Below are 18,299 nucleotides of genomic sequence, written 5' to 3'. Positions count from 1 at the left end.
TAATTCCAAAGTGATCATGAAATCTGGGGCACACATAAAATGAGGCTTTGACTTTCTTTGGCCATAACATTTTGATGGAAGCTTTTGTCCTTGCAATGCGCAGACTGTACCGCAAACGTTTGCATTGACTCACTTTTACACCAACATCCTAATGGGAACTGCAATCAATAGTTTGCTCAAAGACTGACATAGAAAAGCGGATGCTATTTTCACTTCACAGAATAATCCAATATTATAACACCAAAAATAACCCTAACGGCCCGTCCACACAGCGGCGTGTGTTGACGCTTGCCGGCGGGCGTGTCTAACACTCGACCAACAACCAATCACATGAATCTCCCGCCCCAGACACACAAGCAGCGGTTTGATTGGCTAGAACTTGTACTGGCATATGATTCGATTGGCTGACGCTTCTGCCGAGGCGTCAAAAGTTGAACATTGCTCAACTTTTGAAGCGAGCAACGCCAGCAACGCTCCGCATCCCAAAATGCAGTTCGGCTAAAAGTGACGTCACCCCATTCAAAGTGAATGGGCAGAAGCGTTGGAAGCTTCAAAGCACGCTGCTGTGTGGACGGGCCGTAGCAGTTACAAAAATCCTCTAACTTTATTTATCTGGAAAGAAGGCAAATAACTATTGTTGCCATTATTTTATTTTTAAACTGGGGCATGAATTGGTTGCTGTTGTATGGTGCAGTTTACACAACTGTTCTTCTTAATAGCTGGAAGTAATGTTAGGCAAAACATTAAGGTTGATTTCACCTAATCTTAAAATAAGAACATTTTGTCAAAAAAAAGGTACATTATTGACATTGGCAAAAGTAATTTGTCTCAACTTAAGTTCAGTGTACTTTTTTGAAAAGCTTTCAATAACTTACTTTATTATTTCTACTAAAATGCTTCAGAAAAAGCAGAATAGTCAATTGTGGGTTATTTGACTTATTATATTTGTACATGAACTGCCGGAAATGCAAATACGATTGCTATAAAAGCATAGATTTCTTTTTGCCACATGGCCCACAAGTGAAGAGAGCAGTGTCACGCCCCACTGCAGCCGGACTCAGAAGGTCAGCGCAGCACTAATAACCAGCCGCTCCCTGCAGAGGCCAGGCAGGGTATAAGCAATGGGCTGACCTGACCTCCACACTGCTGAAGCCCACTGAGTACCGAGAGCTCTGCTGGAAGCTCATTGTTCAACTGACTGGGAGTATAAGAGATGACCTGAGCATGGGGTCTGAGCTGCAGCACACAATCTACAGCCGTGCTCCTGCTTCTTGCTAGAAACATTACAATCCAATTTGCTCACATTCAATTACAACACACTATGACATAACAAAACCTAATCACAGTGGAAAGACACCTTTTATTCTTGAGTTTAAATATAAAAGTGTTGCTCGGACAGTGTGTCCTATAAGCCTGGACTCATTACATGTATGGTACTGGGACTTACTTCAGTGTGATTTGAAACCAAGGCAAACAGCCTCAGTTTCAGTCTAAGAGGCTGTAGCTCCATCTGCTGTTTCATGTTGCAGAAATCCTCCATCTCTTCCACAAACAAACGGGAACATCCATACCTATCTCTAGTCATTCAGAACTAGTGCAGTGCAGGAACTCGAGCCTGCAGTAATCACTACAAGAGAAGACCAGAGCATCTGTCCACTCTCTCAGCCTGAAAGGCCGGTATCTGGCAGCCCTTCACATCATGACCAGAAACCAGTGGGTCAAAATATTTGACTGAACAACCCAAGAATAAGAACTCATCTGAATACAAATAGGACCCCATGAAATGTTGCACAAAAGAGTGGGCATGCTGCTGTCCTGTTACTTAACAGGACTAACTTATTCACTTTACAGCCATCTTAGGCTGAATGTCCATATCAAGCTTTTTTTCTGATCCCCTTTAAGAAGGAAGAGCGAGGTGGTGTGTAGTCGCATGGCTTTACCTTTTCTTCTGGTTGCACTGAGCACTTGTTGAACGTTTTCAGAAGCAATGCTGTGACTGTATGACATGAAGGAGAAGCGTGACCGTGTTTGCTAATCATGAGCTGTATTTTTCAGACCGAATGGATCATAGAAAGCAAAGTAGCGATGCTAGTCCATCAGCTGCTGTTAGTGGTGATTTGTTAGGATGTTGTGCTCCCAAAAAAACATTTTTAATCCATGATTTTATCACTGAGCACAATCTTGATTTTATGTTTTTAACGGAAACTTGGATTGAACAAAATAACAGTGCAGCTGTTCTTATCGAATCAACCCCTCCCAACTTTAGTTTTATGAGTCAGGAAAGAATGCATAAGAGAGGAGGTGGAGTTGCTATTCTGTTCAATGATTCCCTTCAATGCAGGAAGACATCGTATGGGAACTTTGCTTCTTTTGAATATGTGGCCCTTCAGCTGAAATGCTCCACTCGAGCTCTGTTCCTAAATATCTATAGACCACCCAAATACTGTGCAAGCTTTTTTGATGACTTTACTGAACTGCTGTCTATAGTGTGTATTGACTTTGACCGTCTAGTCATTGTTGGTGATTTTAACATCCATGTTGACAACCCCCAGGACAGAGGGGCTAAAGAACTGTGTTGTGCTCTTGATAGCTATGGACTGACTCAGCATGTGACGGAGCCCACGCACAATACGGGGCACACTCTGGACTTAATGATCTCAAAGGGTCTGAATATCTCTAAGGTTGTGGTGACTGATGTTGCGCTCTCTGACCATTCCTGTGTTTTCTTTGAGAGCTCTATTTCTGTTCACACAAGTGTTCAAAAAGAGGTAACCACAAAGCGATGTTTAACTGAAAACACTAGGGAAATGTTTACTCAGAATCTTTCTTCCACACTTGCCCCTGCTAACATCTCAGTAAATGAGCTAGTAGATCATTTTAATTCAAAAATTAAAAATGTTATAGATGCCATTGCTCCAATTAAGGTAAAGGAAGTGTCTGGGAAGAACATGTCTCCATGGAGAAAGGCCATGACCGTGAAAACAGAAAAAAGAGAATGTCAAAAAGCTGAACGCAGGTGGCGAAAAACAAATCTCCAGGTTCACATTGAAATCTATAAAGAGAGACTTGGCCTTTATAATTTGGAATTGAAAAACGCACGACAATCGTTCTTCTCTGACATCATTACCAAAAACAACGCACGTGCCTTGTTTGCTACCGTCGACAGACTAACTAACCCCCCAGTGTCAGTAGCCTCTGAATTTCTATCCACCAGGGCGTGCAATGAATTTGCCTTTTTCACTGACAACATTCAGAAAATCAGACAAGCAGTCAGTGCCTCTGCATCAGGAACAGCAAATGTGTTGTCTCTGTGTCCAACTAACATCAATTCAGACATCATGACACAATTCCATCAGATTAATGATAAAAACCTAGAGGACATTATACAACTTCTGAAATCCTCCTCCTGCTGCCTTGATATTATTCCAACAGGATTTTTCAAAGATGTTTTTCGTTGCATGGCCTCAGAACTACTTCATATAGTACAGGGTATATGCAGGAATCCTGAAGTCAAATGTAATACCTTTTAAGACCTTTTTTAAGACCCTTTCCATACATTTTAAGACCTCATCGCAACTTCGAGTTCTAACCGGTTACATTGGCGACACACTTTACCTCACATTTGCTATATTGATTGTAAGATAGCTCAACTAAACAGAGTGCAGACAGACTGCTGAAGCCTCCTCTCCACATGAACTTCAACCTCTCTGTGAAGGTCAGGTTTAATGCAGCGTGCTGCTTTGTTGCTTCTGGACTCTGTGCTCTTTCATTCCAGTACAACTCCTCAGAAACCAGTAGAAACCAGTAGAAACCAGTATTTGACCAATAAACAAAATAATTGACAAAACTTTGAACTATGAAATATATTAAACTTTGGTGAGCTTCAGCGGGGTCATGCCATATAGGAGCTCCCTCTCAAACACCCAGGGGTTAAATTGGGCTGGGGCTGTCCGGGGCTAAGCCCGGCACATAGGACGATGCTCTGACGTCATCACCCTCACACATTTGTCATATGTTTACAAAAAACGATATATGTTAAGACTTTTCTCGTTCTTAATATAGACTATAATTAGGGTCGATATGTGTTGACCTTACTTTAAAATAGCAGATCTCTGTGACCGGATATAGTTTGGCTTAGACCCCGGCTCCACGAGGACGCATACAGTAAAACGCATGTATACGCAAACGTGTTCCGTTCACACCAGTGGCGGATTTAGGATTGTAGGAGATCCGGGGCTTAGCCCAGGAGTTGTTGGGGGGGCGGGGGGGTGCAGGGGTACAGGAGTACAGTGCTATTTTTTATAAGTGGGGGGTGGACCGAACATCTTTTACGGGGGTCGTCCTCCTCCTCTAGGGGGGTCCCTATGCTCCCTAGATTTTTTTTTAAATATTGAAGTTGAAAGCATCAATCTGGTGCACTTTGAGAACAACATTAACCCTACCTTAATAACACCTTAAAGCGGACAAAAGACACTGGAGAACACTCAGTAACACCCTTTAATGAAGCAAACTAATGCCTTAAAGAGCCTGTGACAGCATCCCAAGTAATATATCATATATTTCCTTATCTGAGTCAGCTTCTCCAGCTGTATCTGGCCGTGCAACACTCAGTGTCACAGACTGGATGCAGAAGTATTATTTAACACATTATGTTGACGAAACACTCGAGTCAAATGTAATTAAAGTCAGATCCACTCGTGTCTTAGACGTGAACGCGCTCTCAGCTGGAGAGAGAAACCCTGGCTTGATTTACCGAGTTGATAACCAGCGTCGTAGGACCGCTTAGCGAGATCTCGTTTGTTAGTTTGTTGTTGTTAGTTTGTTTGTTACTCAAACATATCCAGGGTCTGCTGAACTGGCTTCGTAGTGCAGGGCACAGGTGGCTAGCAGCGCTAAGGTCAAAGACACAGACATTATACATTATATTTGTATTTTACCAGGATGCAGTGACACACATATTTACATATTTACATTTACTATCTACAGCACCCGCCGCCCCTGACATCCCCCACTCCCCCCGTTGACAATTTACTAGCGGTACCGAAGTGGGCCGGTCGAGAGTCCCGGGATGATTTTTAGTCCCAGTCCACCACTGGCTACATGACCATATGATCGCCCATATTGACGCACCTCATTCCTAAACTTCTAACAGATACAACATAAACCGATCCTTCAGCCTCATATGAGCTCTCAGACACGTTCAACATTAACCTGTCATCGCTGTCTGAGCTTGCTGCTGTGTGCGCCATCGTGCGTTTACATCTGACTGTATATATATATAAAGGTTTACATGCAGATGCTGGGATCCTGGACGGTGCAGCTGGAGCGCTGTGCCCGCAATGACGTCACCCATCATTTGGCGGGACTTGAAGAATCCGCGAGAAGATCCAGAAAATGGTCAACATTGAAGGCAGATTAATGGTTATCAAAGTACAAATATCCAAAATCAGTTCAGTAACGGTTTTCAAAGGGACAATATTTACTCAAATTGATGGATTTGGATGATGGGGGAAACTCGTGTCACAGGCTCTTTAACTCACTCAAATAGTCGTTTACTTATTAAGGTGAAACGAATGTGCGTAGAGTTTTAAAGGATGCGGATAGTCTCACCTTGATTCTGGCGCATTGCTTATCGTTTTATAGATCTATTCTCATCCACCATCTTTGTTTGTGATGTAAAAAATGTGTAAGAGTCACGTTTCTGAATCGGACACTCTGAGTGGATGCAGTCACAGCCAATCGGAGTCTGATTCAGAGGGTTGCCTGTCAGTTCCGTTGTTATGTGTACTGAAACGAGAGCTGGTATAATTCCACGCGCGAAAACAAAATAAAAAATGGAATACGTTATTTTAGTGTCTTAAAAGTAGACTGAGGTATGAAGGATTAACGTTACATCTTAGGATCATTTTTAGTCATGTTCTGTATACATACTGACATATAAGGGTATACTTAGTGTGGTTACTCCATGTTTACTAGCTATAACATTAACAGCGTCGACAACTCCAATCTTCTGACCATTCACTTTCAATGGGGTGACGTCACGTTGCCTCGCTTTTTCGCCGAACTGAATTGTGGGTAGCATAGCGGTCCGTCTCCGAACATTGTTCAACTTCTGACGCCGGAGACGCCGGAGTAGCCAGCGCCAGCCAATCAAATCCCGTTTCGGAAAATCTGACAGCTCAAACCGTAGCCAATCAAACCGCGTCTAAACTGGGAGAGATATCCCGCCGTTCATTTCTATATTTCAAAAAAAGTTACCAGAAAAAAAAAAAACCTTGTTTAACTGAACAAGTGTTTAAAAAAACGGCCATTAAAAGAAACCGAATTCCTTACAAAGTACTTCATATTCTACCATTTGTTAAGTTTTGCATACATCAAAGTGTGTCTAAAAGTATCTTAGTAACACAAGAAAAGAGAAAAAAGCCTTGATGTCAACAAAACTGGATTTTTCCACTGAAATAGCGTTAAAATAAAAAAAAGTGCCTTTAAAGAAAATGTATTCAGACAAAGTATTTTATTTTCAAAAAGGTTTTGCATACATAAAAAGTGTATCTTACAGTTCCTTTGTGAGAGAATTACACACAAATCTGCCAAGTGTCAGGGAAAATTGTTAAAATCACAAACTTACCTTTTAGAGAAACAGTCTTTAAGAAAAAATCTAATCACTTCATTTTCTAGTTTTAAGGTTTTGCATCCCTCAAAGTGTGTCTAAAAGTATCTTGGCAAGAGAAAAAAAGCCAAAATCTGCCTTTAAAAGAATCCGAATTCCTTATAAAGTACTTCATATTCAACCAGTTTCAGTTTTCAGACACCAAACTGTATCTAAAAGTATCTTGGTAACACAAGAAAAAGAGTAAGTGTCATTTCTTCGGTAATGTTACAGAATGTTTCTGAAAAATGAAGATTCCAGGACCACTTTAAATGTTTCGTTTACAATACTATTACTATATATGAAAGCAAAAATAAAACACATTTTCATTTTGTAATGGTTGTTTAATTGAAAACACCATTCAACACATTTTCAGAAAAACACATTACATTTTACCAAGTCAATGTCGTAGTGCATACAAGGTAATAGACTTAACGATTTGCACTGCTGCTTCTCTCCGCGTTTCATTTACAGTGATCGGTTTATCGTTCAATTCACACTGCCCAAGTAGATGTTTAGGGGTCTCTTGGAAGTATACGAATGCATTTTTTATATCAGATAAATGCATTAACATCACATGCAAATTCTCTATCCTTTCACCCGCAACGATTATAATCTGCTTTGCTTCTTCTTCGGCAGTATCGAGCTTTTTCTCTCATTATACTGAAGCAAAGCTCTGCCATTGCTTTTGGTATTTGTTCAACACATTCGCAGCAGTCGGTTAGCGGGAGATGATCTATAAGATTATTATGATCCGGTAATGGCTCTACAACACCATCCTCTAGTTTAAATTTCTTCACTTTGTTTCTTTTTCTGTTCACCTTCCTTCTTTTTGTCTTTTTAGTTTTCCGTCCTATGGTCCCTTTTCTTTTCATTCACATTCTGCGTTTGCTTTTAATTTTTCTTCTCTTTTTCATGTTGCTTTTTCTTTTTCTTCGTTTTTCTTTACTTTTTCTATTCTTTTCTGCTAATTGTCGTTTGCGATCTTGGCGAGTGGCATGAGATATACTGTCTCTATAAAGGTTATCTATAATACCATCTTTTAAAGAAAGATATTCTTCATATGTCATGTTATCATGGTCCTCTTTTGTCCTAAAGACCTTACATGGATATGATATAGAGGAGAGCTCTTCTTCGGGAACATCCTCTCCCCTACTTTGTACCATCCAGTCATTAAGCCCATATCCGTTATGCTGGTGATAATAAGGGTAGGCTACATCAGACTTGGTTTTTCTCAGATCCATGGCTATCCATCCATCCATGTCGTCTTGGTGGGGTCCTTCGTTTTAGATGATTTGCTGAGTGGGGTGGGACTTATTGCGTTGAGTGGGGGGAGTCCGTGTAGAATTGAGTTTTTTCACCAGTATAATGTCCCTCGCTGTTTGACTCTTTTTAAAAAAGTTCTTTTTCATCTATCATTTTCAACCAAGCAGCAAGAGGTCAAATGTAAGAACAAGTAATAGTTTGTCACGATTTTACGGGAAATAGTCAGAGCGCGATGTCACATCTTAAAGACAGCTTGAACTGGATAAATGGTTAGTCTTTTTCAAACATACCGTACGTTCTGCATGTTAGTATATCTGGCCAATCGATTTAGACCCTACTGCCCTAGACGCATTCCCTCAATAGGGTAGTCACGCTTTGGGAAGAGGTGTTTCATTTCACAGATCCACCTTGATTGTTGTTGTGATGGCTGAAGGAAGAGGGACGGGGGAGGAACATTCAGAGGATGAAGAAGCATAAACATAACTTGTTTGTAAAACGGACAGCACGTCAGTTTCAAGAAAGATGACACCGTGTTTATGTATGACATGCAAAATATCTTGAAGTCCTACAAAAAAAAAGGGTACAAGTATATTGTGTTGAAAATATCGCAAAAAGTCGTAATATTGTATAATGTATTAGTTGCATGTTGTATTTTTGCTAGCAATCACTATGTAGTTTTTCCAAAAATATAATGGGAAAAAAAAGGCGAGAAAGACAAAAACAAAATACGTTGAAAAGGGGATGAGTATGTCTGTCTCTCGGGGGGTTGGTGTGTTAAGAGTCACAGTCTTAAAGGGAAATGGAAACACTTTTCAAACTGCTTTCCATGCGACAATATTACCATTAGGAAATGTATTTATCTAGTCTATTTCCAATGTAAACGATCGAGATACGCGAATTTACTTTTTGAAATACGTGCCTAATGACCATGGGCGCTTCCATTGCTCCGGGACTTTTCCAGTGACGTCACTGATAGGGTACGGCTTCCTGGGCCAAAGCTCAATAACAAACAACATGGCGTGCAATGCACCAGTAGTTTACATTACAAGAAAACGGTCGTCGTCAGGAGTTTATTGTATTGCCCCAGGCTGCACAAATGGATTTTATACAAAGAAGGAAGAAGTACATTTCCATAGGCTGCCACTAAAGGATGAGAAGCTGCTCAAAGTCCAGTCTGGATGCCTGGTTCAATACAAAACATTGGATTTGAAGCCAGGATCTGTTCCCACAATATTCGATTTCTCAACGTATGCAGTCGGGAACACCGACCGTCCCAGCACGTCGGCCGCGCAAGACAATGACAGTGTCAACAAACGTGAAGTTCGAGCCACCAAACGAGTTGCTTCAGCTGCCGAGAGAGAGGTAAATATTGCAGCACTACCAGATTACTAGCTCACACATGTATTTACTGACACAGTGTGACCTTATTAATTAACGCAATCGCGTCCAAACTAAATGGTAGCTATTATTATGACGCACAATAGAGAATTGGGGGTGTTCTATAGCTCAACTAATTAAACTGGCATACACACGCTCATCTGTCGAAAACAGCCCTAAAAAGGCTAGTATTGCTATTGATGGATGGTATTGCAGGACCCAGAGCGCACGGAGCACAGAGCGGACAGCAGATAACGGAATTGCAGTTGTATTGCTTATAGATTATCAGAACATTTCAAAGGGGACACAGCCCCATTGGATATTAACCTATGGATTAACTACATCATCGTTTTTATCGTTGTAATGCCATTGAAGACCAGTTTAGACCAGACAATGAGGAAGGTAAGCCGTTAGCCTGGCGTATGTTAGTACCTAGCGCCACTTGTTTTGATGTACGTTTTTGTGGATAACCTGGCGAGTTTGTATCTTTCAGTGTTGAGGTGGGCACCGTTAGATTCTGTGTCTCCTTGCGATCATAAACGATGTGTTGGATGTGCGGCTAGGATAAGTAATAAGGGAGCTAGGAGTGATTTTCGGTGCAGTAATAGGTTAGCATTTTCGCTCGGGGCTAATTCAGAGGCTCACTGTTAGCATTGTGTTTTTTTAATTTTTTTATTCCGGATCGTATGCCACTCTATTCGACCGAATCGGTTCATAAGCATAGGCCATGGGATGCCTGGTAACTGTAGATGCTTCCACATCAATGTCATCTCCCGACGAATAGTCAAATTCATCGTTCAAAACGTCGATCTCATTGCAAAATTCCTCCATCGCTGCCATATCTGCTACGTTGAGTTGACTTTCGGTGGAGCGAAAACACAGCCAGTGACGTCACCATTTGGGACTCCCCTAATGGCGGCGGCCTGGTCCCGGAATTCCCCACCCGGCCGGCGGATAATTAATTTTCTTTTGGCGAGTAATATCATATACAATAAATATTACGATCAATATCCATTGTAAAATGAATAAACTACCGGAATATTATAACTGTAATTGGTGTTTCCTTTCCCCTTTAAAGAAAATCTGCTCAGAAAAAGTACTTAACTTTCTACCAGTTGTAAAGTTGTCATACATAAAAAACGCTATCAAAAAAAGTAAGAGACTTACTGTTCCTTTGTGAGAGAATTACACACAAATCTGCCGAGTGTCTGTAAAAAGTCTTAAAAATCACAAAACTTGCCTTTTAGAGAAACAGTCTTTTAAAAAAAAAAAGATATGATCAAGGGGGCATTAAGATCTTTAAACTATTAATACCCTCTTCAAAGAGACTTCCCCTTCACTGTTCCCGCTTCATTGTAGGATTTCTGCCATGTCTCTACTTCAGTTTGACCATCTCTGTTATTATGTGATGGAATACTAGATAAATAAGTAATTAGATACCTTACCGTTACTGCGCTCATAAAGAATGATAAGAATAAGAATAATGCGTATTGAACTGGTTTAATTAATTAGTGATTTTATTTAAGGTAATTAGTTAGAAGCCCTATTTTATCAGTATGTCTGCACAGCAGTTACAATGGTCAAACTACATTAAAACAGAATTGTCCCCATTCTTTCTTTAATAGTTACTAACATTAGATATTGTTAATGAGATATGGACCGCAAAACAAAAGATATCCCTGGTTTTCATTTAAAAAATCAAGTCACTGAATGCAAGTAGTTGCCTTAGCTTATTTTGTTATGAGATGATGATGTGAATTACTGTTCAAATTAGTTAATGTAATAATCGTTTGGTTATTTTATGCATAGCCTAATGTTACATTTATGTGCTTAAGAATGCCTTCAAGACAGAGGAGACTGAAGCATATCTTCGGCTGTAGGCGTCTGAACCCGGCATACAAACTGCAACTGCACCCAACGGATGGCTGTAAATTGTCACCGATGTCTCGCTGATTAAACTCATATCAAGACGTCTCTTGGCCATTTTCTCTCGACTTGAAAAATATTGAAGAGTGACCATAAGAAGCTGGCTTTTATTTAGCCAACCTCTAACGGGAGAGGGGTGAGGGGCGGGGAAAGTGTGTGTGTGTGTGTGTTCCCCCCCCCTCCCCTCGGCCTCCATATGGTCTCTCCCCTCATGTCCTGACGTGTCTCAAACTGTTCGCAAAAACAGAGAGGCTGACTTTTTTTAAATATGTTTTTTTAGATGCTTTACTTTGATTAATTTCATGTTATTTGCAAGTATTTGTAAGTTACATTCAATACTGTATACAGGATTAGGGGCACAGGAAGTGGTTAGGAGGCGGGACATATATCCTATGCATACTAATTGATTGAAACAACGGCATTTTATTTTTCTCATTTTTATTTTGTAAAGCGGGGGCGGGACATCCGCCGGAAGTGGGGGCGGGACATCCGGTCAAGCGGGGCGGGACTTCCGGTCGAAAAGGGCGGGACTTCCGGTCAAAAGCGGTGGGACATCCGCCGGAAGTGGGGGCGGGACTTCCGGTCAAAGGGGACGGGACTTCCGGTCAAAGGGGCTGGACTTCAGGTCAAAAGGGGCGGGGCGACCTGTCACATTCCATGCATACTAATGTGATGAAAGTGGCATTTGTATAACTACTGACAGTCCAAAAATGTAACTTAAGTGGTCATAAAGTCAAGTATGAGAAGCACTGTCTTATATCAGCTCATCATAAGATTAAACAGGTTGAACTACTCATAGATATGTGGGGTCGACACAAAGGAGAGCATTTCTGGCAAATCAAAAGGCTAAAAAAGCACACACTCATTCTGTTCACCTCAACACTTCAAAGCCTGTGCTAAAGCAAACAGGTGAAGACACACTCCACATGCTGTGAAGACATAGGACGTCAGCAGTCTCATCGTCCTGGATCCTGAGTCCCGGATCCTGTGTCCTGAGTCCTGGGTCCTGGATCCTGAGTCCTGGATCCTGTATCCTGGATCCTGAGTCGTGGCTGAACCTGTCACTGTGGTCCTGCCTGACTCTCACCATACTACTTCCCTGATGGCTCCCACAGGATTGTTGACATCCTCGTGGACTCATCTTCCTATTATACACACATGCATTTCCAAACATTTGGACTACCTATGTTGCAAATGTATTATCTTTTCAATTTACACACGGCATCTATTGCACGTCTGTCCGTCCTGGAGAGGGATCCCTCCTCTGCTGCTCTCCCTGAGGTTTCTCCCATGTTCCCTTTAAACTGTGGGTTTTCTACAGAAGTGTTTCCTTGTACTATGTGAGGGTCTAAGGACAGAGGGTCTAAGGACAGAGGGTCTAAGGACAGAGGGTCTGAGGACAGAGGGTCTGAGGACAGAGGGTCTAAGGACAGAGGGTGTCGTATTGTCATACTGATATTCTGTACAAACTGTGAAGTCCACTGAGACAAATGTAACATTTGTGATATTGGGCTATATAAATAAACATTGATTGATGATTGATCGCCGCAGTCGTTCGCTCGCATGTGGGTAGGGCATTTTCAGTAAACACTAAAGTATGCATTGCACATTTTTACGAGGTGACATTCTTTGACTCTTGTGTTGAAGCAGGATTAGATAACAGCAAGAAGATGCACAATATACAAGTGCATCAGATTACAGTTGCTTTATTTAAAACTATACATTCAAAAATATAGGTTGATGAAAAATCATTAACATACACGGTATGATCATAAAAACATTGTCTTCCACACACTGCTCTTAGTAAAACACTCTAAGCTTCCTTTAGAGGCTGGGGCAGTTCATGTCCAGCTGAGGTTGAGCTTGACAGGAGACATGGGTTCTCCTTTCTGACCGGGAGTCATCTCCTGGGTGTCTCTGGAAAACACAACAGGGGGGTTTCAGAGTTGTTGCATTATGAGCCATGTCACTGATAAGTAGGGATGGAAATTTGAAAGCAAATGTATATTCGAATATTCGACCCCCAAAAAAACCGTTAACCGATTAACCGAAATGTACATATCTTATAAAAATGCGGGGAATTTTTTTTACAAAAAATAATTAACTTTTGAAAAATAGATAAATACTTGTTCAAATATATACATAAAGTATAAGTGTAGACATTTGTCAAATTGATTGAACAGCTGACAGCTATAGGCCTACAGCTTTCATGCTTAAAACATAACTTGGTTTTTAAATGAAGAGGGATCAAACACGAACAACATAACGGGTTAGGGTAACGTAACCCTATTACAACAGAGATCAACAACCTGTAACACGGCCTATGCACAGAATGCAGCTATTCAATACTCATTCTTCTTTAAGAATATGAGCATGTCTACTCAGGGGAGAGGCGGGTGCGGAGGCGATTCACAATCAGGCCAGCTGTAGAGAAGACCCTCTCAGCTGGAATTTGGGCATAAGATGAGGTTTGAGTCTGCGTGATCTGCGTGTAGGGAGGGGCAGCAGCCATATCATTGGCTAGAACCAGCTAGATCTGATGGATTTGGACATAAACACGAGTGACGTATAACCGGACGTAAGAGAGAGAGATCAGCACCTGCAGCTCTGCCCGCTGTGAGGGACCGGTGAGCGGAGCAAAACACACCTTTAGACCTAACACATTTAGCTATGGCACTGTCGTATACATTGAATTATTCCATTTGATAATATGTAATCAACTTAGGCACCCCTGCCAAAAAAAAAAGAAATTACAATAAAAATATTCATAACTCATATTCGAATACCTGAATAATTTCAAATATTTGATTAATCGTTCCCATCCCTAGCTTATAAGAGTTCCTGAATCACAGTCAGGACGTTACAAGTGTTACATTTCTTGATATATCTAAGTTGGAGTGGGTCCAGCCAGCCTGACACCTTCCTCTCTCCTTCAGAGACAATGTTTTTAACAATGTGAATGGAGTTTATGCTTCAGGGTGAAAACACCTGCTCATGTGATGAATAGGTTGAACGTGTTGTGAAACACGCCCACACTCTATTGGACTAAAGGAGAGCAAGCGTCGTGCTGCCAGGGGGCTTCTCACAACCTGGCAAGCCAAATGTGTTCTCATCACACGGGGGTGTATCAGTGGCATGCCATCAGACATGTACTAATCACCGTGTACACTCATGAGAAATACATGTATCCCTTGAAGAAAGTGTTCATGTGGATGTTTCACAGCTGCACATTCTGCAGCTCTTACACTTTGAACCTGATGCAGCAGATGTAAGTGACATTACCTTTGACACTGTTGAATAATGATGGATATGTGGAAATCACTTATTTTGTTCAAAATCAAATCAAATATGTTGATTGAATATCATCTTTGATAATAACAACATCCTAATCAATTGTCTAATCCATAGTGTAGTGTGCTGCTATTCATATTTTCCTAACTTGAATGTGTACTTTTTTATTTTAATTTGTAAACATGTGCTTGCCCCTCATGTAGGACTGTGTTGTTGTTTTGTCTCATCTGTGCCGTCCCGGTGCTGTGACAATGACTCTCTGTGGGACAAATAAAGGGACTTCGAACAAAGCATCAAAACTCTGGTGACATGAGGATTTGAAGGAATTACAGAGCATTTTATACGCAAGTAAACATCACACTGATAAATAATATAGTGAAATATTAATGTATGCTACCTGAGATTTGTGTGGAGAAAGAGTAAAACTCATGTAACCTTCTTTTATTTTGGATTTAATTCAATGTTTGAATATGCCCCAGGACATCAGTGGACCCACTCATGCAAGGCCACACTCTGGACCTAGTGCTTTCTTCTGCTTTTAATGTTGAACATGTGGATCTGCATGAGGCAAGTCGTTGTGTATCTGACCATAAAGCCATTACTTTTAACTGCCTCCTCACACATCCGTCTCCTTCAGTGCCAACATCTCCCTCTGCCCGTGTCTTTAACATTAGAACAATCAGAAACCGCACTTATCAAAGTCACAAAGGACTTTTGAATTGCAGCAGATTCTGCCCCATTTGAATCCTTTGAGATTTAGCTCAGCATTGGATACAGTTGATCATGTTGTCCTATTGAGAAATGGGTAGTCATCAGGGACACTGCTCCCAGGTGGCTACAATCCTATCTATCAGATCAAACATGTTCTGTTTCAACTGGGGGTGCCGCCTCCACTGCAGTGTTCTATTCTTGGACCGTTATTATATCATACAAAAGCACAATATTCTACATCACTGCTATGCGGATGATACACAAAGACATGTCCCATGAAACTGCAGTGATAAAAGCAATGTGAACACGCTGTTCTATTTCGTCCCTACTGACCGCCAGAGGCGGTGCTTTAGCACTGGATATGTCCATCGCGCGCATGCGCAGCTCGAGTACCAATAACAACAAAGTCACCTGTGACCCACGTGACACCGGCTATATCAGCCGGTATTGTCAGAGGATCTGTTCCTTTTCATCTTCTCGCTGCGCGAGGGTACCGTGGCTACGTTTTCGTAGCCTACAGCGTTCAGGTTTGAACGTTTGATCGGAGGGATTTCTCTGCAAACAGCTGGCCGCGTGAAGCTTCGCGACTGACAGTCGGAGCTACGGGTCGTTAACGCGTCCTCCAGGAGCTGTGCCGGCTGTGCAGAGCCGCGACAGACAGGTTTGTGTCAGCTTGTTGCTAGTGATGGCTGTGTTTCCACACCCGCTCCCAGCCAAGTTGTCCTGATTACAGTCTTATTGTTTGTGGCTTAGACTTTCTGGTGACGACAGTGTTCCCGCTTCCTCTCCCATAAAGTTGCCCTTATGCTCTTTTGAAAGTTCTGCTTGTGGCGTTGTGCCCGAGCTATCATTAGCATTTGAGTCCCAGCTTTGGCTGCGTCCCTCATTCAATTTAGTATGGAAAGCCCAGAGTGTCATACTTTAAACCCGTTTTTCGTTTAGATGCAGAAAGTAAGGTAAGTACTTTCTATTTTCTAGAAGCTATTATCTGGTCTTAACATTTGTGTTCTGACTTGGTCGCTTGATTGTTAGCAGCAGCCGCTTGGCTAACACCTTGCTGTTGAGCTTAACTATTAACTCAGGGCAGTGCTCCCGCTCCCTGTAGCATAGGGTTTGATTGCAGTAGCGCTAGATCGTTGTATTACTGCTCCTAGTACTAGACTCCTAGCACTAGGATGATATGCAGAGAACATCTTCACGGCGGGTGCTGTGTGCTCGGCATGTGCGGTTACTACTGTAACCAGGCACGGTTCTATGCGGGCTGTTCTCTTTCTTAGAAGCTAATTATCTGGTCTTAACATTGTGTTCTGACTTGGTTGCTTGATTGTTAGCAGCAGCCGCTTGGCTAACACCTTGCATGTACGGTTAAGCTTCATTATTTAACTCAGCCGGTGAGGACAGTGCTCTCGCTGCTGCTCCCGGTAAACGCATGGTATGGTTGCAGTAGCGCTATATCGTGGTATTTACTGCTCCTAGTACTAGACTCCTAGCACTAGGACGATATGCAGAGAACAATCTTCACTGTGTGTGCCGTGTGCTCTGCATGTATGGCCATTAAGGAGGATTTCATCCTCCCAATATTATATTGTCTAGTGGGCAGCCGTTGGCTGACACTTTTAGGCACCGGCCACAGTTACTATTGTAACTAAGGTTCTAAGCTGTAAGTACTGGCCATAATTACTACTGTAACTACGGTTCCAAGCTGTGTAAGTACTGGCCATAGTTAATACTGTAACTACGGGGTTAAGCCGTAAGTACTGGCCATAATTACTACTGTAACTACGGTTCCAAGCCGTGCACGTACTGCCATAGGCAATACCGTAACTACGGCTCTATGCCGTGTAAGTACTGGCCATAGTTACTACTGTAACTACGGTTCTAAACCATGTAAGTACTGGCCATAGTTACTACTGTAACTACGGTTCCAAGCCGTGCAAGTACTGGCCAGAGTTACTACTGTAACTACGGCTCTATGCTGTGTAAGTATCCAAGCCGTGCAAGTACTGGCCAGAGTTACGACTGTAACTACGGTTCTAAGCCGTGTAAGTACTGGCCATAGTTACTACTGTAACTACGGTTAGATGCCGTGTGAGCCCTGGCCATGGTTACTGCTGTAACTACGGCTCTGTGCTATTCTATTCTTTAGAAGCTAGTTATCTGGTCTTAAACATGTGTGTTATTTGACTTGATCTCGCTTGATCGTTAGCAGCAGCCGCTCGGCTAACGTCTTGCGTATACTGTTAGCTTCTTTATTTTACCCAGCTAGGTGAAGGCAGTGCTCTCGCTCCCGCTCCCTCTACCGGTAATGCGGATGTAGCTACATTCCTTTTTCTGTTCGGCGAGTAGTAGCACCGCTCTACTCTTCCCGTTCAGCAGGTAGCCGGTGAAGGCTGTGTTCCCGCTCCCGGTTACACTGCATCTGGCATTCGACTCTAACTTAACCAGTGAAGGCAGTTCTCGCCCCCACTCCTGGTAGACGCCAAACTGCCTTGTTTTTCTGTTAAGCAGGTAGCCGGTGAAGGCTGTGTTCCCGCACCCGCTCCCGGTTACGCTGCATCTGGCATTCGTCTCTAACTCAACCAGTGAAGGCAGTTCTCGCCCCCGCTCCTGGTAGACGCCAAACTGCCTTGTTTCTCCGTTAAGCAGGTAGCCGGTGAAGGCTGTGTTCCCGCACCCGCTCCCGGTTACGCTGCATCTGGCATTCGTCTCTAACTCAACCAGTGAAGGCAGTGTTCTCGCCCCCGCTCCTGGTAGACGCGGAACTGCCTTGTTTCTCCGTTAAGCAGGTAGCCGGTGAAGGCTGTGTTCCCGCACCCGCTCCCGGTTACACTGCATCTGGCATTCGTCTCTAACTCAACCAGTGAAGGCAGTGTTCTCGCCCCCGCTCCTGGTAGACGCCAAACTGCCTTGTTTTTCTGTTAAGCAGGTAGCTGGTGAAGGCTGTGTTCCCGCACCCGCTCCCGGTTACGCTGCATCTGGCATTCGTCTCTAACTCGACCAGTGAAGGCAGTGTTCTCGCCCCCGCTCCTGGTAGACGCGGAACTGCCTTGTTTCTCCGTTAAGCAGGTAGCCGGTGAAG

General features: G+C 42.6%; 1 protein-coding gene across 3 annotated transcripts in view; it reads right to left on the bottom strand.

Annotated features, from left to right (window-relative positions):
* Positions 1 to 12,908: 12,908 nt before the first annotated feature.
* exo1 (exonuclease 1) overlaps positions 12,909 to 18,299 on the bottom strand; it is a 50,803-nt gene continuing 45,412 nt past the window's right edge. For all 3 annotated transcript variants that reach the window (XM_071205762.1, XM_034100137.1, XM_034100138.2), the window contains exon 14: positions 12,909 to 13,135. In XM_071205762.1, the coding sequence (XP_071061863.1) occupies positions 13,060 to 13,135 (76 nt within the window). In that variant the 3' untranslated portion in view covers positions 12,909 to 13,059. The remainder of the gene's footprint in view (positions 13,136 to 18,299) is intronic.

Source organism: Pseudochaenichthys georgianus, chromosome 15, assembly GCF_902827115.2.
Source record: "Pseudochaenichthys georgianus chromosome 15, fPseGeo1.2, whole genome shotgun sequence".
Lineage (NCBI taxonomy): Eukaryota > Metazoa > Chordata > Actinopteri > Perciformes > Channichthyidae > Pseudochaenichthys > Pseudochaenichthys georgianus.
Note: the sequence above shows the minus strand (reverse complement) of the source record. Positions and strands in the feature narration are given on the sequence as shown.